Source organism: Netta rufina (genome assembly GCF_964035555.1).
Source record: "Netta rufina genome assembly, chromosome: 3".
NCBI lineage: Eukaryota > Metazoa > Chordata > Aves > Anseriformes > Anatidae > Netta > Netta rufina.
Window position 1 is genome coordinate 69,407,319 of NC_140125.1, and position 20,380 is coordinate 69,427,698.

General features: G+C 33.1%; 1 protein-coding gene across 1 annotated transcript in view; it reads left to right on the top strand.

Annotated features, from left to right (window-relative positions):
- The window catches only part of GRIK2 (glutamate ionotropic receptor kainate type subunit 2), a gene marked incomplete at both ends in the record, with an annotated part of 394,793 nt that overhangs the window by 114,678 nt on the left and 259,735 nt on the right, over nt 1–20,380 (top strand). Inside the window, 2 exons of the mRNA XM_084284092.1 lie at nt 14,660–14,827; nt 19,137–19,394. Of these exons, the coding sequence (XP_084140218.1) occupies nt 14,660–14,827; nt 19,137–19,394 (426 nt within the window). The remainder of the gene's footprint in view (nt 1–14,659; nt 14,828–19,136; nt 19,395–20,380) is intronic.

The window sequence follows — 20,380 nt, forward strand, 5'->3', positions numbered from 1 at the left end:
GGTTCGAGGTTCAGATAAACATTTGCTAAGTGCCCAAACTTAGTCAATGGAAGTTAAGAAACGGAATGAGTGAGATGTACTGGTCAGCTGCATAAGAGTAAGGGTCTAATTGAATTTGAGGCATATTTGTATTTCAGAGCTTCAGAGCCACCTATATAGGTAAGACATAAGACCTGTGAAAGACATACTTTTTACTGTACCAGAGACCAGGTGGGGTAGCTTCAGTTTTGTCGGGTAGCCTGTATGAGGGATGTGTGCATTGAGTCCTAGATGACTGTGCTCAGGTGAGCTAAATTGTACTCCAAGATCCACAGAATACAGCAGGAACTTGGACTCCAAGCGTATCTATGGGATTTTAAATATAGGTGTCTTAATCTTTAATTTTAATCTATTCATCTGTCCCCAAAGTGGGTTTAAAAGAGATGCAGCATGCAAGATATTGTCATTGTCATAGAAATATTTTCTATATTTCACTGTTCACTTGCAGGTTTTTTTTTTTTTTTTTTTTTTTTTTTTTTAATGTGTGATATTTATTTAGACTGTTTTCCAAATGGAAGTAGTTACAATAATATTGTCAATACCTTACCCACTTCTAACTACGATTCCTTTCTGGAATACCTGAAAACAGGGGTTGCAAAAGTAAGTTTTGTGAAAAAGGTAGTTAGGTAGCCCATTTATATATCTAAAGCAAAATGGCCTTCAATTAAGAGACTGTTTTTTGTTGGAAACTGACAAATCCAGTTTTAAGATACAGAATTCTTGAGAAATTAGTTTATATTGTATATGTGGTCCATGGAACATTGTTTTCCTTTTGAAAAAGAAAAAAAAGTCTATATTTCTGAGGTTGAAACAAACAAACAAACAAAAAAAAACAACCAAAAGTCCTGAACAGGAGAAGAAGCTTATCATACAGGATGAAAAATGCTTTCTTAAACCAAGTATGGTAGAATAAAAGCATGGAGTATTTTAACTGTCTAGACCTCTGTTGTTACAGATGGGACTTCACAATGGAAAAAAAGAGTTAAAAACATTTCAAATACATATATATTTTAAGTATACTCTTATAAATAAATAAAAAGTAAAGTTAATACTGTGGTCATACTAAACAAGACTTTGTATTCTGGTATAGAGATGTTTCTGTCTGGAAAAGCTTGGCCATGTTCTAGAAAATTATATAAGAGGAGATGATAAGAAGTAGGTGTTGATTTATATGAGTTAATATTTATTCCATAAATAGGATTTGTATAAGTAGGATGCTCCTACTTTCCTGCCAAAACAAGTTTTCAATTTTTCCTAAGCGGCTTCTAATTCAGTAATTAAAACTTAATTATGAAATTAGTGAACAACTTCTTAGGGGATAATTATCACATGAGCTAACAATGTTTTACTGTTTTGACTCAATACAACAAGATATCTATGTAGCTGGAGACCAATCTAAACCCAAACTCTTGATAAAGTTAGTGCTGATTTCTGGTATAGAAATGGGAACAGAGTGAAAGTATATATATACTGTGCAAGTATCATATGTACATCTGGATCGCATTTTAGTCACAAAGAATATAAACACCTTCCCTGTCATGGAAAAGATAAGTTAATAATTAAGGAGAAAAAAAAAGTCAAATGCTCTGCAAATGAGAGAGGAATGTAAAGTGTTCAGTATCTCTGTTCTTCAGATCAAAAGTTTTTACCTTCTGCTTCTCTACACTTTCTGCCCAGCACCTCTGGTAATATTTCTACAGGCTGTGAATTAAACACCATTGGTTTTGTCACTGGAGAAGTGAATCAGTATCTCTGAGATGTGTCATACTGAAACGTCTTATGCCTCATGAAACGTTTTTTCTTGTGTATTTCAAGATCCCACTAGAATCTGTTCTCCATGTGAATCTGCCTTAAATTATTAGTTTCTGAAACTCTCAACTTTAATATGTATTAATGTGTTTTTATTGACATTTATCATACTAATTTTATTGATATTTGTCATACTAATTGAGTGTCTTTAGAAGTATTATGAATCTGTAGCATAATATGTATATCTTGTGTAATATTTAGAAGATAAATAGCAAGCGAAAGCTTTCAAGAAGCTTGAAATTTTAGAATTATTTCTTGTTATTTATAGAGTCGATACAGTACATTTCATTTATTTATTTGGAGAACAATGTTTTAATTTCTGCGCATATGTCATAAAGTATAAGTCATGCCTATACAGTATGTGTAAGTTGCATTGAAATTCATAATTTATCTCAAGTTACCTTATGTACTTGATGTGACTTTATGTATTGGTGTGACATATGAGCTCAAGGAATCTGAATATAAATTTTTAAAGCTTTATATATAAATTTGCTCATTCTAGGAGCTGATGCACCTAATAACTCAGCTTTTGAATAAAAATGATTTTGCTTATTGTTTGGTTGGTTTTAATTTTATTTGATTTTGTTTTTTATCCACATTAGCACTTGACAGTCCTGTTAAAGAACCATTACTTTCTTGTTACTTGGAATTTTTATCAGCAGCATGTATTACTTGTTTGCTCATACTATTTCCTTGTTTCTGTACTCACTTTTTTTTTTTTTTTTTTCTTTTTTCTCCTTCTGGTTGAAGATTCAAAAAGGAAGTAATTGAGAGGCTACAGAAATACCAGTACTGTGCAATCCAAACAGCTGGTACATTAGAGGCAGAAAAAGTAAAGAATATTTTCAAAATATTATTCAATAACACACTGTAGTCGTCAGAATTTTTTTCCTAAGTACTTAAGTCAAGATCCTGTAGTAGCACATACCATATTTTAGTGAGGGTAGTGATATGTATGGCAAAAGTGATTTTGGTGAATTTGTTACTAAGAAGAAAACATAATGACTTACCTTCTAAGAAACACTCTTATTTAAACCTTCTTGGAAACACAAATATTGAAGTGAAATGTTATCGGATGTAATTCTTAAAAACATTTATTTGTCACATTCAAAACTTTCATCAGTTTGACTTTGAAAATTGATTTTTAATTTTTTTATGGCTATTTTAAGTTTTTCTGCTGTTTCACTGCATTTTTGTGTCAATGATTTCAAACTGTTTCATTGTAGTAATCAGGAAACATTTTTGAGAAGATGAAATGCTCCAAGCAGTAGTGAGGAAAAGCTATCTCCTGTTAACCTTAAAGACAACGTGGAAGCAGTAAACTGTTCCAGTTATGCATTATATCATGGAAGTAAAAACTCCATGTCATAAATGAAAATTTTTTAAAAATTTTCATGAAATATAAATTACTGAATGCTTTTTTCACCTTAGGATATCATGAAGAAGAGAACTTTATTTCATAACCTCTATATACAGCCCTTCGAAAACAAGCCACACTGTTTCCAGTCCCTGCTAAACAAGTGGATTTACCAGTTCCTGCTTCTGCTTATTCAGAGGTCACTGAAGAGCACTTGTAAAGTTCTACCTTTTCCATTAAGAAACAAGTTTTTCTTGATTCTTTGAAAGTCACTGCCTATGCATAGCAAATATACCATAATTCTCCTTTTAGTTTGAAATGTCTGTGGAAAGAAAAGTAGTTCACTAAATATGAGCAATATGGGTACTTCACATAGACAATTGCACCTTTCTCCATAATGGTATTCTAAACACCATTTCGGTAGTACAAAGATTGCAAATATATATTTTAAGAGTTCTTAATTACAAAAGAAATTCTTCTGGTTATAGTGAACAGTGCAATACAGTTTTTATCTGTAGAATAATATTTGAGAAGCTGCATCCCTTCTGTTATATATTAACAGGTTAGGTATGTCCTTTTTTGTTTTCTTCTCTCCTTTTTTAGATTACATAATACACTTCATAAAAATTGTTTTGGGTTTCTGAAAGATTGTCTGTGAAAATCTTGAGAAAAGGAAGAAAAGAAGGAAAAAGCAGGTTCTAAACTTATTTAAATAACTTAAATATGTATAAACTCCTGAACATTTAAATATTAAGCATTTAAATTTAAAAAATCATGGTGAAGCTAGTGATGATCGCTTATACATTTTACTTTTGGAGAAGTTTCTGCACAGGGATCCAGATGCCCCAAATTTCATTTACTTTAACAGATCTCAAGCCATTCAGCAAGTCTTGGTTCAGACACTTTTGTGCATTCATTTCCAGGATCCAAATTTTAGTGTTTATGTGCTTCTGTGCTTCTGCAGCCTTTTACTGTTTTTTTTTTTTTTTTTTTTTTTTTTTTAATGCCCAAAGCCGTGGTAATGACAGTGCTATTATGGCTTATTTTAAGAAAGAAATTTTATGAAATGTCATTGTAATTTTAAACTTAAGCAAACAAATTCAATAAGGTTTTTGTTCCCTGATATTTTTGGAAAGAGGAATTGGAAGTTGCATAATTTGAAGATTCATATAGGTCTCTTTTATTGGGGGGGCGGTGAGGGGGGATGGAAGTGGGGGAGGAGATTGCTAGATTCTATAGTGTTTGCTTTGTTGCTTTTAAATTATATGGTGGGCAATGCCAAAGTTATCTGGAAAACTCGGAATTGACTCTTAAGGGACTCCTGACTACGACATGACAATACTTGATGCTGACTGTGGATTAGGAATTATTTGACCAGATAAAGCAAATGGAATTCAAACGGACTGTATAACACACTGATCCCATGAAGTACACTAGCATTGTGGAATGAATCTTAGAATTCATTCTTAGGATGAATCTTAGGAAGCAAGTTGTAAGGCTTATGAAGTAAAGTTATCTTCCCACGTCTGGGAAGAAAACATGAGTTCTGACCCTGACTTTCTCTTCTATTTAAGCAGTTTCTACATGACAGCCATTGGATATAAAACAAATTCATAGTCTGTCTCTTATGTCACTCCTAGCAGAGTACCTATGTGATATCTTCAAGATTGCTTGTGTTTTCTGGATCTTGTAGACTGAAAATTCTTCCACATATGATTCAAGGTTGAAAATTGTGATGTATGTCATAGTATTTCCTGATGGCTGGGGCATTGTCCTAACAGTGAAAGATATGGGCTTAGAGTTCAGTAGATAATGGAACCTCAGTTTTCTACTTTATCGGTAAGCACTTTGTTGTTTATTTGAGAAATGTTAATTAACATACTATCACAAGTGGAATGAAGGTGTCATTGCAGTTTGTAGTTTGAACTTCCACAAGTTAAGAGCCTTTTGATTTTAGTTTTTAGGCACTTTTCCGATTCATCTTTAAATGCCAAAGGATTGTAGCATGAGCTTCATATAGCACAGTATTTCTCTACATGCTTGTATACCTACAATTCCTGGAAAGCCTTTTAGTTCTCAAAGGAATTGTCAAGTGATTCCTGATGACTGTTAAACCATGGGTTCTGTGAATTGCTTTGGAGAAATTAGGTGTGCATCTTTTCTAAGTCCTGCCTGAAGAATTGCAATGGGTTCACACACTGGGTTCCTTCTCCTGACTCTTTAACCTATTAAAAATAAAAAAGTAAAGGAAAAAGAAAAGGAAGATGTTTTTTGCTCCAGTGTTTGCATGGGGATTAGTACTAAATAGCCCTACTTGGAGGAGTTAAGTTCAAAAGACATCTACTTTTTAAATGTCTTATTCCTCGTGAGTGAATCGCTTTTATTTTTAAAGAAGATGAAAACTCAGATAAAACTTTCTTTTTACAGGTTACAGGTTAGGTTACACTGTATACAGTCTGACTTCTCAAATATAATCTCAGATACAAAACAATATTTTAGAAAATGAGTAAATAGCATTCTTGTGAGGAAAGAAAAAACAAAACACCTTAGCCTAATGTAATACTGGTAGCATTTTATTTATGGTTTTGATGGGTAAGTTAGGTTTTGTCAGTGTTTTGATATATTTTATGATTAGTATTTTGATTTTATGGTTTAGTATTTTGATATATTTTATTCTAGAAAGAATACAATTAAGTGGTCTGTGATTCACACATATTAAGACTAATCTCTTAATATAATATAAGCAGGGAAGTTTGAAGATTGTAACTATCCAGTAAATAGCTTATGAAAAGACATAAGGTTTCTACATTAATTCCTATGAAAGTACTTCTGTAAAATCTAAGAATTTTAGTTGGTATATTATCTTCTTTAATAAAGTTTTGGAGGAAAAATATTTTCTTCATGGAGACTGAAAAGCTTTTTGTCTGAGTGTTGGCTTCCTCTTTTTTAGAGAATAGTGGAAAAAAGCAAAAGTGTAGTGTTTTAAGACAGTTTCAAACATTTTATTAGCCAAAGTATTGGAAAGTTCATTTTAGAAAAATCTCCTGAGTCCATTTTTGTAGTCACATTTCATTTAGTGTTTGTTTCCTTTTGTTACTGCTAGTCATGAGAGATTAAATATTAGGCGAATATGATGATTGCATTCAAATTATTGAGTATATTGTGAAATAAATTGTTTAGTGTGTCAGAAAAAGCTAATGAATATCCTTAAAGTGAAAGAAGAAAAACACTCATGGACAGTACATTTTAATATTGTATAAATGTGTACAGATATTCTTATTTTGCATGTCATATGTAGTCATGCTCTGTTGGTATTCTTGAAAGAGTAGTATTTATAAAGAGAAGCTATCAGAAGCAGTGTTTTGTATGCATGCTGCACATCCAGTCTAGTAATATTAATTTTTAAATATCATTTTATTTATGATTTTCAAAGTAAATTTGTCAACTGTGCTGATGAAAGGAAAGATTCGGACATATGTTGTTTGTCACATCTGACTTAAAGGTGTTGGAATGCATCAAATTACATTTATAATGTAATTTTAAATATACCTATAGTCATTTGAATTTACTACATACTCACTATTAAAAATCTTTTTCACCAGTTGTATTAGATAAAGAAGCTTTATTTCAAATGAGATCTGAGTTTACATGTATTATTATTTTCTTACATTTAAGAAAAACAAAGTAAAATCTTTCTGTTTTGATTGAATTTGATTTGATTTCGATTGAATTTAACATTTAATGAGCAGGATAAACCTAATATTGACTGGATATTTTCCCCCTCATATATTTTACTATCAGAAAATATTCTGTTTTAAATCTGTGGATATTTCAAATCTTTTTGGAGAAACATATCTTAAAACTTTCAGTTTCATGCAGTGCTACTAAAAATATAGACCAAATATATTTAGATACTTAGATAAAACTTAGATACTTACAAACTTAGATACTTAAATTACTTACAAACTTAGATACTTAGATTACTACAAACTTAGATACTAAATATTGATATTTCTATGTATTTATGTTGCAAGATTTGAAGGATTCTCTGATCATGTCTTCATATATTGATTCCACCTTTGAAGTAAATTATGTCTCATTTCAAAATGTTACTGATTTTCCAATACCTGTGCCTCCATTGCAATGTTGAGGTGTTTGGTTCATCTGTATTAGATGAGATAATTTATTTTTCAGATAAGTTTCTTATCCAAGTTTACACAGAAAATCAGTGGCAATGAAAATAAACCCTAGCAATTTCGGGTGCTCCTTCCGACCTCCAAATCATATCTATGGATAAGGGTATTGTCTTTTCCTGAAGTGTATTGTCTTTTCCAGCATGGTTTTTTATTTAAAAAGCACTTAAATAAGCAGTTTTCCATGTCAGTTGATCCTTTTAATCTTTTCCCTGTTGTGAGATTCAGAAGGGTTTCAATATAATTTTGAAAAGGAACAATAAAACATGGTCTTGTACAGATTCACATCGGTATATTCTAAAACTCTCTCTATATAAAACAAAATGTTGTTTTATAGAAAATATTGTAAAAAAGAAAATTTTTAATTTGCTTTTAATGGATTACATGGAAATGGTTTTTCAAAATTTTGTTCCTGAGGGAAATAAGTGGCTAAGATATAATTTTATTCTGCAACCACACATCAAAGCTGGCAATGTTTATGAAGGTCTCTGTAGCTCTCCAATCCATGATGGGATTTGAAACAGAATAATCAGTACAGCCTATGGCACATTTGATTACGGCAAAAATGCCTTTAGCCAGCAAACCTGATCAGTCAGTGTAGCTCAGCACCTAACAAGCCTCTTTCGGTACCATCCACACCATGTCAGTGATATTGGGTCTTTCAGTTGAAGCTCTTCAGTGTCTGTTGGCTATGGCTGTATTTGGGGAGCTGTCATCACTTCATACTTGCAAAACCATTCACTTTTAGTAGCATCTATTGAACTCTCTGAATATGCTTTTGTCTTTTTCTTCCTCTACATGATCCTTGGCTTTGATTACCAAATGTCCAATTTCAAAATACAGAGAGCAGATACAAGCATATTTTAATGGTGCAATGCTTGATAGACTTGTTTGATTATATCAAAAACCTTTTTTAGAAATAAGTTCTTCACAGATACCTTTTCCACAGATACCTATTCTCCTATCTCTCATCCTTCCAGTTAATTAAACAATTTCTGATACTTCACATTTTCTGAACCAAGAAAGAGTCAGAATAATAGATTTCTTATTTGCAAATTAAGGTTACATTTGGGGAACATAGCTATCTTATGCTCAAAGTATTGATCTGAGGCGTGGATGAAGAAATACAATAATTACACTCCTATATAACTCCTCATACATTGACTTGCATCATTTAAACGTCCTTTATTTTTTAAAACTAAAATGATGGGAAAAAAAATCTTATAGGGCAAGATAAATTATTTTTAAAAGTAAAATATTTTCCACGCACTTGGTCACCTCCTAAGTACTCAAGATATGGGTTTGCATTTTTATATTTTAAAGATTACTGTAGTATAAAATAATAAAAAAAATGTTCATGACAATGTGACTGATATTACATTTGTATTAATAATGTGTTAATAAAGAGTTTATCTTCACAGCTACTGCTAAAGATGAGCAAATTGGTTCATGGTAACAATAAAATGGCTATAATGTTAAAAATTATAGCTATTAAATACTAATGTGTGTATATGCAAGATCTTTATCAAGTGATTTTGGTATTAGAAAAAAATGAAACTTCATCTTACTTCTTTGAGATCACAATTAAAATAAAAGTTATGATTAACGCTATTGTTTCCATAACTTTGTTAATGTCAACAATGTAGTATTGGAATAAGTTCAGGTTTAAATTTCTCTCTCATGATTTCACATTTGAAAATTAGTGTATCCTGAGAGTGCTATACCATGGAAGTTTTATAGCTATGTATATGGTTTCATATTTCAATATATTTCAGTGATATTGGAAAAGATTTCTTTTAGATTCAGAAAATCAAAGTAGTCAGTAAGCTTCATTTCAATTGATATGTCAGAGCATGACCTGAGGTAGTATGGCTTTCTGTTATATATTTAAATGTTTAATTTTTTTCTGAAGACGTGGACTGCAAAATAGTCCATAGCCACTGTAATTAAATAGCACTCTTTTCTACTGGAGCAAACTTGGAACTGTATTAGAAACAAAGGAGAAATTTTTTGATTCAATATCAGCCAGGCTTGATTTTTTTTTTTTTTATAGTTCCACTTGGACACTTTTGAAATTTGTTTGAGTGTTGCTTGTTTGCTTGATAATTTAAAGTAGGTAACAATGTAAAACACTCAAGACTGACCACCAATGTGGAATGTTTAACAGGGGAAAAAAAAACTACGACATTTTTGTGCAACGGAAATGGAAAGCTGAATCATTCATGTGCTTACCATATTTCTGAAACGAGGTAGTTATGAGCAGGACCAACATGTATTTTTTTGTTGTTATTTTGTTTTTGTTTTTGTTTTTTGGGGGGGGGAGGGGATAGTGGGGGTTAATTTTTGACAAAATATGTGTCTGGGTTTTTCGATTTGAGGAAAAATGATTTGAAAATCAGAGAAAGCAGAGATGGCTTGTGAACTAAAATGTCAATTCTTTTTTGATGTTTTTGGTGGAAAATGCTGAGCTTTTCGTTTGAGCATTCTCAGAATATATATATATATATATACATGTATTTACTTGTAAAATTAAAAGAAAAAAAAAAAACAGATTTACCTTTTCCTTGAAAAATAATGACACCTACATTATTCATCCTAATCGGGGCATTACATAAATTGTGCTTTTTGATAAACTGGTACTGGTATCTTTTTTCCATTTTTTAACTGTTTTTGGAGAAACAGTTACTACATCAGTATTACACCAATGACTGGCTTTTCCTTATTGGTCATGTTAAATGAATTTGGTCATGTAAATATTTTCTCAGTATTGACAACTGCAATGAAAAGCCCTAGTTGATTTCAGGTTCAGTAAAAGCAGTTGTAGTATATCAAGGTTAATAGGAGACCTGAATCAACCTGGATGTCATTGTTAGAGTATCAATATCACTGATACAGTATTTAAAGACCGTCTTACAATCGCTTTCGCATATATGGCTTGTATTGTCCTGTCTGAAACATTCCTAATCACGGTGATTCTTCAGGTGTTAATCACTACCAGAATGTTGTGAGCTTTAGCGAAGTGCCTATCATGACAGTAAAAACCTGAAAAAATGTTCAGCTATAGAGTAGTCACCTACTGTACACAGTCAATAAAATTTTATGTGGTACAGATTGAGCTGTAGTTACGTGACGCCGTATTTCCTACCCTTTTTGTTATAGGGCAGAGATGCATTGCCATATCATTAACACTGTAAATGAAGGCGTCATATATGAGACCATTAAAGCAAGCTAAGCATTAAATAGGGATTTTACTACTCCTTTAAAGTTTTCTGTCTTTATTGTGAGGTAGCAGAGAAAAATCAGCTGTTTCGTCTAGGATGTGCTGCTGATCTCTCAGAAGAACTTGTGTTTCTGCCTATTATGGATCTGCATGTGGTGTTAAAATAAGACAAATCTCAACACCTATATTTTCTCAAGCTGTTAGACAGAGATAGGCACTGGCTTGACTGATTGTTCACGTATCAATGGCAAGGTATATGACTGTTCTGTGTGCTTATCTGAGAGCATGCAGTGCATTCCTCAGCTTGATTATTAATGTCCTGAATGAAATGGTACATTGGTAACAGAGAAAAACCCTTGTTGGGAGGGAACAGCATGATTCAGTCTGCTATAACAGCTTTGGGAAGCCAGTATCCCTTTACAATTGAGTGCAGCTGAAGTGCAAAGCCAAATCTTTTTATTCATTTGCTTTCAATTTTATTAAAAACATCTAGTGTAATTTCTGGCTTGTCTTCCAGTAGGTTTTTTTTTTTTTTTTTTTTTTTTTTTTTTTTTTCTTGCTACTACTTACATATTCAGAACAAATATAACAACATAAAAGTAAGGACAAGGCAGTTTGAAGTTACCCATGGAATTTCTACTTCCACCTTAGGCAACAATGGAGAAAGCACCCTGTAAAACTTCCCATTCCTGTAAATGCCTGAACTCATTTATGTGCTGAGTATCCTTAAAATATCTGGAGCATAAACTTCCACACATGCTTAAAAGTGCTCCCAAACAGATCCAGTAAGGATCTGTTTTACGACTATGTTCTGAAATTCAAAATGTAGATATGTCTCTGCCTAAGCTTCTACTCTGCTTATTGTGCAAGTTCACAATCGCAAACTACATTCAAGAAGTTCAAGGAAAAATTCTGGTGCCCTGAGTGAAGTTCACCAAATCTAGCAGCTACTATTCAATATGGAGGAACCAGACATTTTCAGACATTTTGCACTTTAGAAGGATATGGTGCAGTTTAAGAACCTGTTGATTCTCTTCTTAGTGTAAAAATTACAATAAGCCTACTACTTTCAGCATACAAAATATTTAATTATGGGATGTTACTCTCCCTCCAGCTTCAGCAGACAGCTGCAGGAGTAGCATAAAACTGAAATGAAAGAAGACCAGCAGAAGTTTGACATCTTGCAAGTTAGAAAATACAAACACGTTGTCTAATCTATATTCTTCTGGGATTCTTATATTTTTTTACTCAGCATTTCTCTGGTATGAAACATGAAAATATTCAGAAGTAGGAAAACAGGAGCTATGGTTTCCTTCCTCCTAGGAAAATATCCTAATCATAGGACAACAAAAACAGGTTATTCTTCCTACCTTTGGTTTTCTTAGGAATGGAAATTTTCTCAGACCATATGTTGCCAGCTTTGTAGGGGATACGTTTATCACAGGGACAGAAAATGTGTGACTGAGGGAAAAAAAACACTGAATGGAGCACATGGAAAATTATACGTGCTATTGCTACTTGGAAGAGATAGAAGAAGACTTTGACATCTTCATAATGTTGTCTTACTATCATTACCATTAGGAATTACACAGATATGGGAGGCCAAAACACATTTTTATTTTTCTTATACTGAGAATAACGGCTGCATCTTTGACAAGGAATTCCCCATCACAAGAATTTAAGAGATGAGGAGAATGAAAAATACAGAAATAAAGAAGGAAGATTTTAGTGAGTTTAAGAGAAATAGAAATTAAAGAAGAAAATCTTCTATTGTAAAAATTGCAGGTAGAAGAAAGATGCATTGTATTGCTTGTTTTTTCTTATGAATCCATTCTCACTTAGGATATGATCTTTTTTAATAACAGTGTGATACTTATTTATTCATAAACGTTTGAATAACTGTTTTCCAGGTACCTCTAGGAAAGTTTACAAAATTTGTCCTAATTCTCATCGTATTCATAGAAACATGTTGTTTTTTTTTCTTTTTTTTTTTTTTCTTCTGTGTTAATATCTGTATTTAGCATTCATTCATTATTTTTTAGCTTTTTGCAGTATTTTTTTTTTTCCCAAATCAGAATAGAATTCTCCTGTATGTCACAGTCAGATTTACAGTGTTTAGATGCAGAAAACACACAAGATCTTGTTCATCAGATATCATTAGAAAGAGAGAGGTGGGACTTGATTCAAAAGTAGGTTGCCTTTCCTGTTAATTTTGTATTATTGTTTAAATAAAGATGGTCAGTTTTTCAGTTTTAAAAAGTACTAGACCTATATTTATCTGAATGTCATCCAAGTTAGTTTTGTTTTAGCTTCTGAAGTGTTGTTAATGTTGGCTACTGATTATGTATAATCTTATATGCTCAATCAGGCTGGATCATTTACTGATATATCCATATTTTTCTTACACTTGTCTCTTCCATCAATGTCTCATTTTCAGTTTTAGATTACTAATATTTAAGTAATTGTCATGTCTTATCTCACTGGCTAGTACTTGTGCTTTTAAGTTAATATGAACCGAGCCTCTGTCTCTAGGGCTCTCCCTGGGAATTTAAGAGCTTATCTGCAGGAAAAAAGTTAACACCTGTACTTCCTCCTGAAATGGGAAACAGCCTGGAAGAAGTAGAAGGTTTGCAAAACTGAAAAGCCTTTTTATGTTTAATAATATCTGAAAGGGAAGGAGTTAATAACTAAATACACATTGCTTTAGAAATGGATTATCCAGTTGGGTGCCCAACAAGACTATTTACTAACTGAGGTAGTTTGCAAAGTTCAGTCTTAATCAGCTCCTGTACATTCAGATGCTGAGAACTTCCTGATGAGAAAGCAGTATAGTGTTGAATAAGATTTTTTTTTTTTGATAATACAAAGCCAGGTAGCAACATGATTACTTTCAAAAATAAATGTGCACACACTAAGAGAAAGTGAATGACAAACATTTATTGCACTGATGCAATGCCTGATTTGTCCTTGTATGATAATCAGTGTCTGTCCTCCACATTATTATTCACAGATTCTGTTAGCATGAGGACAGAAGAGGCCATACTGATGCTGATCTTTTTGCTGAGCCATTTCATGACACTATAGTAAGGGCATATCTTTAGGTTACTTTTACTGTCACCTTATCTTTGGCCTTTCCAGACCCATGAACAAATTGTTACCCCAAAGCAGGTGTTAATATACATTTCATGGACAATGATGTCTCATGACAAAATGAGAAGGGCTGAAGTACGGCACTGTTCAACGATCTTGTTTGGTTCATTGAAGATGAAGTCTTGCTCAGAAACATTCTAGATATTTCCTGTTATTTGGGGCATGTCCTACTCTGGCAGTACACTTGGCCAATCCTTTTGCTTTGTGATGGAGCTTTATGTAGAGTATAGTTGATTCCTCTGTTGAGAATGAGGCTAACATATACATGCAACTCAGTGCAGATGATGAAAATTTGAATCTCTGGTCAACATATTTATCAGTTCAGGCACACAATCATGCTAAAATGTCTATACATCTGCATTTTAGAGGCAGTAATATCTTGTGCTGCATTTCCAATGAATTTTCAGTTCATTATAGCTGCATAGTAAGTCTAGGAACAATAGAATACAAGACTCCATAAATCTTGCCCTTGCACATCTGGAAGCGGTAAATTCAGTCCTTTTTAACTATGTAACCAGTTTAACTATGAAAAATAATTACATATTCTTCATCCCTATTCTATTTTGCTTCTAAATAATGTGGTTATTTTATATTGTCTTTTATTCCCAATAGTAAAGTAAATGTTGTAAAACCAAACAAAAAACAGCACAAAACATTTTCCTTAAGGTAAGTTTGATTAAAATATTAACTATTAAAATATTAAAATATTGTTAGCTTATAGTTTGATTCAAACCTCACTGAAATCATGAGATATTTTGCATTAGTTGCATTGTATCAGGCTTATTAAGCTACCAATCATTACAAATGTTCCTGTATGCTATTTTGGCTTAATAGAGGTGTTTTTTTTCTTTTTTTTTTTTTTTTTCCCTTTCTCGTCTCCCTCACTACCAGGAGGTATTTTTGAGTGTGTGGAATCTGGTCCAATGGGAGCAGAAGAATTAGCCTTCAGATTTGCTGTGAACACAATCAACAGAAACAGAACTCTTCTGCCGAACACCACATTAACATATGACACCCAAAAGATAAATCTCTATGACAGTTTTGAAGCATCCAAAAAAGGTAACCTTTTGCATATTTAATTACTGTACTTAGCAGATGACTCCCTTGCTTTACCTACTTATTGTCTGTCCATAAAACCATATACAATGACATTGTACAAGGTTGTGCCTCACATCAAAGAAAGGTTTTAAAGACTGCCTTTTGAAGACTGTAATGGTAACTATTTGAAAACTTAATATGTCAGCTTTTCTCCCACTATTTCTTTATATGAAATCTTTACAAAAGCTATTTCTTTAAATGTTTAAAATTGCAAATAATCTTTTTTTTCTTTTTTTTTTTTTATTATTTTTTTTTGAGCTTTGTGATGAGGATGTTTTTGAGATCGGCTCCTCTGGAATTAGAAAACACTACCACCAGATTTTTCCTGTAAAATGCCAGCTGCTCCCAACTTCCAGTGAGCTTGGAAGAGGAAGGAAGTTCAGCCCACAGAACTAGTTATTCAGTGGTATAATCAAGACTATATGCCATTAGGCCTATAGTGGCTTATTTCAGAATTGTTAGTCATGTAACAGAACCCTTTTGTACAGGTGCAAATGTCAATGTGTTTTACTTGAGCTGCATTGCATAAGCTGTAATGTTTCAGTGACTTCCTCACCCGTGTAGGAGTTATCCCTGTGTTAGACTTTCCCTGAACATAAAGTACTTCTTAACACCAGAAGTGAACATTTTATAGATGGGAGTATGATACAGTGTTTTCAATATTACCAGCAAAACTTAATCTGAGTCCATGAGGTAAATAAAATTGGGATCTTAAGTTTCCATCTGCTTCCAACATCTTTAGAGGAAAGCCTACAAAGAAAGCCCCCTCCTTCTGCTCCAAATCTAGATGTCAACTTTTATGACTTCATGGCTAAAATTTCATTTCCAGATATTCAACAGGGTTCTAATTCCATTTTAAGTATTTCATCACTTAAACTACATCTCTGCTAATATCTTTAGCATATGTATGTCTTGCATACTTAATCAGCTGTGTTTTTCAAAGGAGAGCAAGCAGTTATAGTATTACACATTTTATATAAGCTTAAAAATTAGGTCTGTTCTTTACCATGTTGTTACCAGGTGAACATCCAGACCTCAGTTCAGAAGTTTTCTCCAAACTATAAACAATTTTCTTTAAAAAAAATAAAATAAAAATTTTCAAATCTTTGCTTCTCACAAAAATTGTTTTGAGATTGCTTTACATTCTAGTCTACAACATTGTGATGCCACATGCAAGTTGTACTCCATCATTGCCATGCTCTAGAAAGTACAAAACGTAGTAAATTCTGTATGCACTTTATAGGTGAAAATACAAAGATGTGATGACAGAACTTAGTAGGACTGATTCTTGCACTGTATTACATATTCTTTAACAACATTTTTTTTTTTAATAAATTGTTGAGCCAGTTTTATATGAATGTTATAATTAACAAGAAAATAAGGGTAAAAGGATAAGAGGTCAACCTTATGGCAGGTTTCAACCTTAAGTCTACCAAGTGATCTAGTCCACAACATGTCATACCCTGTGAAGACTTTATGCAATACAGAATTTTTGGTGCTAAGTAGAATTAAAACATTTATAGCTCCATTAGAAATGCTACTTGGGAAAAGCTGCTGTGTCAAAATATGCATAAAGTACAACTTTAAAGTGAAACATAATACTGATTAAAATCAGTCTAGAAACAATGAGAAATATTTTTTTTTCCTTTTTTTGTTGCAACATGCAGAGTTAATCTTGCTAACCTATTTTTCCTGTTTATTAGTCAAATTAACCATTATAAGTCTATCTCTTCTTTGCAGACGAGATTGTGAGAAATAGGGTGAACTAGCCTTCTAATGCATATTTTTTGAGTTGTCATTTCAACGTTTTGGATGATGGGTTAAAGAAGGTTCTGAGAGAACTCCTTCTATCTCAGCCAACAATGAATGAATGGGTTGATCCTTAATTCTGGCCTCTCCTTTCTCTTTTCCTCCCCATCTCCCAAATTCAACTGCTTCCTGACTCCAGTGCATTCTGTCTAGTGCAATTTAATGACATAGTTTCTCTTCATTCCTGAGGGAGGATGTGAGGAGTGGAGATATCTGTTCTGGGATATATTGAATAAGTCTTTCTGGAGATGACAACACTACTTCTAGTCCTTACTTGGGGTAAGGCTTGAAGGCTCCAAGCTCCAGCCATAATACTGTGTTGCTAATTCTTGATAGAATAGAATAGTTCAAGTTAGAATGACAAAATGTCATTGATTGGATATATTGAATAGATTGGATATATTCATTGTTCCCACTTGCATCTTGCATGAGAATGCAAGTCTTTATTTGTAACTAGGCTGTATCAAAATCTGTGTAATCTTCCAGTGCTAATAGCTTTTTGCCTCATCAATTCACAATACAGCCAACTACATTTGTGCTGACAGGTGCTTTAGTTCGGAACCAAAGGCTAAAGGTTAACATAAAATGGTTCATTTTATTATGATGGCTCCAACACAGAGTTTTAACAATGAGGTTTAAGCATTTGACTCATTTTGTGGTTCATGATTATGTCCATTAGTGAGCAGGCAGGCACTGCATCAAAAATAGCCTGTTTAGACCTCTTAGTAACACATACTTTTGAAGTTGAATACAAATGAAATATTAATGGATTTTTAAAGGTACTATACCAAAGAGCAACCTGAAGGCAAGATGATATTTCCAAGATACTATTTCAGTGAAGAATAATGTAAATGCAAACAAAATATCTCTCAATGCAGTACAAAAATTGGTATGCATCTGATAGAGCCAGTGCCGTATTAAATCACGTGTGAAAGCATTGCATTATTCAAATCTCAGAAACAGAGGGGGAAAAAAAAAAGCCCATTGAAAAGCCATCTGGTAGCTATTGCTGTTGTTAGTGATCCCATTTACTGACATTTGCATAAAGCTTGTTGATTACTCTTAGGAAGGGCAATATTAGCATAAATGTTTTTTTTATCAAGCTAGTCATTTAGGCCCTGATCCGATACTCAGTAATGCAATGGAGATCCTGTGTGTATATGAGAAGTTCATTTAAACCACTGGTACTCTGCAACAATAAAAAGGTATGCCAGCACAGTTTCTGGAATGCATTTGAGACACTTAGCAGTATTTTTGTCATGTTGAAAAGGACTGACGTGCACAATTAAAACAATTAATTTTGCTTTGCTGAGAAAAAAGTAATGCAGCAAAATTTGTTTCTACTGCTTCTTTCCTCAGCTGTCAGAAACATTGATGGTAGTGTAACAATATTAATTAATCAAACCTCATATAAATACTCACATCCACATTAGATTATGGAAATACTTTTCATTGCTTCTCTCTAACAGGCTGTTTTCTTAGAAGGCAGAACCTGTTGTGTTCCAGAACTGCACACTCATAGAGGTTATTTCTATAATGGCAATTTGAACTGGATCAGGGCATGGGCTGAAGCACTGGTCTCCAGTACTGCCTAGTTCTTCTGCCTTCTTTCTAGCATATGTCAACTCATGTTCTGCAAGATAATGCTGGAGCATACAACGGGAAATAATATAGACCAGAGACTGCTAATGCACAGGATATATGGGGCCACCCTACATTGGAAAGATGAACACTAACCCACTGTAATGCAGCACTATCATGACAGTGACTCTCAGGGCCAGTTTTGTGTTTATTAATATAGGTGTAGCAAAAAAGTATTTCCAGTGTTTAAGAATGAACACTGATTTTTTTTTTCTTCTTATTTTCTATTTTTATTTTTTACACTAGCAAATAGCATTTTTCTTTTAGGGAAAATGTTGGTCTTTTTCTAGTCAACATATATACTTTTCAGATACAGAAATTCAAATGTTCATTTCAATGTAGTTCATCATTTGCTTGACACTTAACTGGAATTCACTTAAGATACATAATTTCTAAGTAATTAGGATCACAATAGAAATAGTATTGATGCATTGAGGAGGATGTTAACGTTTAAACAGCCTAGACTAGAATACTGTCTCACGGCCCTTTTCCAAATGGAAGATACAGCTGAGCATAAATCTCTTTTCTCATCTGTGTTTTTTATAAGATGCACAATTGCTGGCCTTTGTGACATAGAAGCGTTTACTAAATGTAGCTGAGCACTATTTAGATGTGAAGTGTTGCTATTCATCAGTTCACAGACAATGTGTGAAAATGTAGTCTGAAGTTGAAAACTGTGTAAAAAAAAAAAAAAAAGCATTATAGAAAGAATATCAGTTTCACTTCATGGAGAGCCTTTATTTAATATGAATTGTGCAATACCTTCTGGCACACTGCCTTCTTTCCTCTCATCATTGACAGACTTCTGTCTCCTCTTTAGCCTGCGATCAGCTGTCCCTTGGGGTGGCTGCCATCTTTGGACCATCTCATAGCTCCTCAGCTAATGCTGTGCAATCCATCTGCAATGCTTTGGGTGTTCCACATATCCAGACCCGCTGGAAACATCAGGTGTCAGACAACAAGGACTCCTTCTATGTCAGTCTCTATCCAGACTTCTCTTCACTCAGCCGTGCCATCCTTGACCTTGTGCAGTTCTTCAAGTGGAAGACAGTTACTGTTGTTTACGATGACAGCACTGGTAAGGCTAAAGCACTAGAGTATATGCAGATATACTCACATATACAAGTAGAAGGAGGAGTGGTGTCACTACAGTTATAGCTTTATTTTAAGAAAACTTAATCTAAACTACAAGAAATTCCATTGGCAGGGTAGTGTATAATAAATATATATTTGCATAACAAAATATATTTGTATATTTTTGTATATTATGTGTGTATAACAAAATGTGGATTCATTAGAGTAAGTATTCTCAAAAGTATGCCTCATTTTCTGAAATCTGTGTGTCTGGGCTTGCAGCTCTCAATAAATCAGTCATGTTCTATTTTTGTTTACCTCAGTATTTTAGCAGTTGCTAACAGCTATGTCTTTTTATTTTATTTAAAATTTAGATTTTGAAGAAAAATACGTTAACTTGAAAGACGTACTAGAATGCCTGGTCAAACAGAACAGTTAAATTCTATTGCTGCTTCTGGCATTAGCTAAGTTAGAAATCAGATTCTATGTTTGTTTAGAATTTCATTATCTTCATTTTCAGAGAGATTTGCGGAAGGAGCTCTGTTTTTGGCTGGTATGAGTTGAAAACAAAGTTTGGAGGCTTGTTTTGCAGATAATTCATATGAGTTAAAAATCAACTCCTGATTTTCCAGCAGAAATATTCTAGTTTACTACCTTTCCCTTAAATTCACCTTAAAATATTTATTTTGCCCTGAAAATGGAATTTGATTTGAAAAATCTTTTTAAAAACAAATGTAAAAAGGTAAGTCTGATTTGAGGTTTATTTAGTGGAGGTCAGAACTAAAAGCTGGTAAGAGCTTTTATCTCCCAGTAGTGGAAGACACAAGGAAGCCACCCAGACAAATGAGATATATTTAATCTTCTTGGAAATGTTACAGACTTCTTCCATGCTTGTTGAACTGACACTGACAAGAAAAAAATGAGCCTCAAACCCTTATCATAGTTTATTGGGCTGGAAGATTGTTGATACTTTTGTTACGTAACACTACC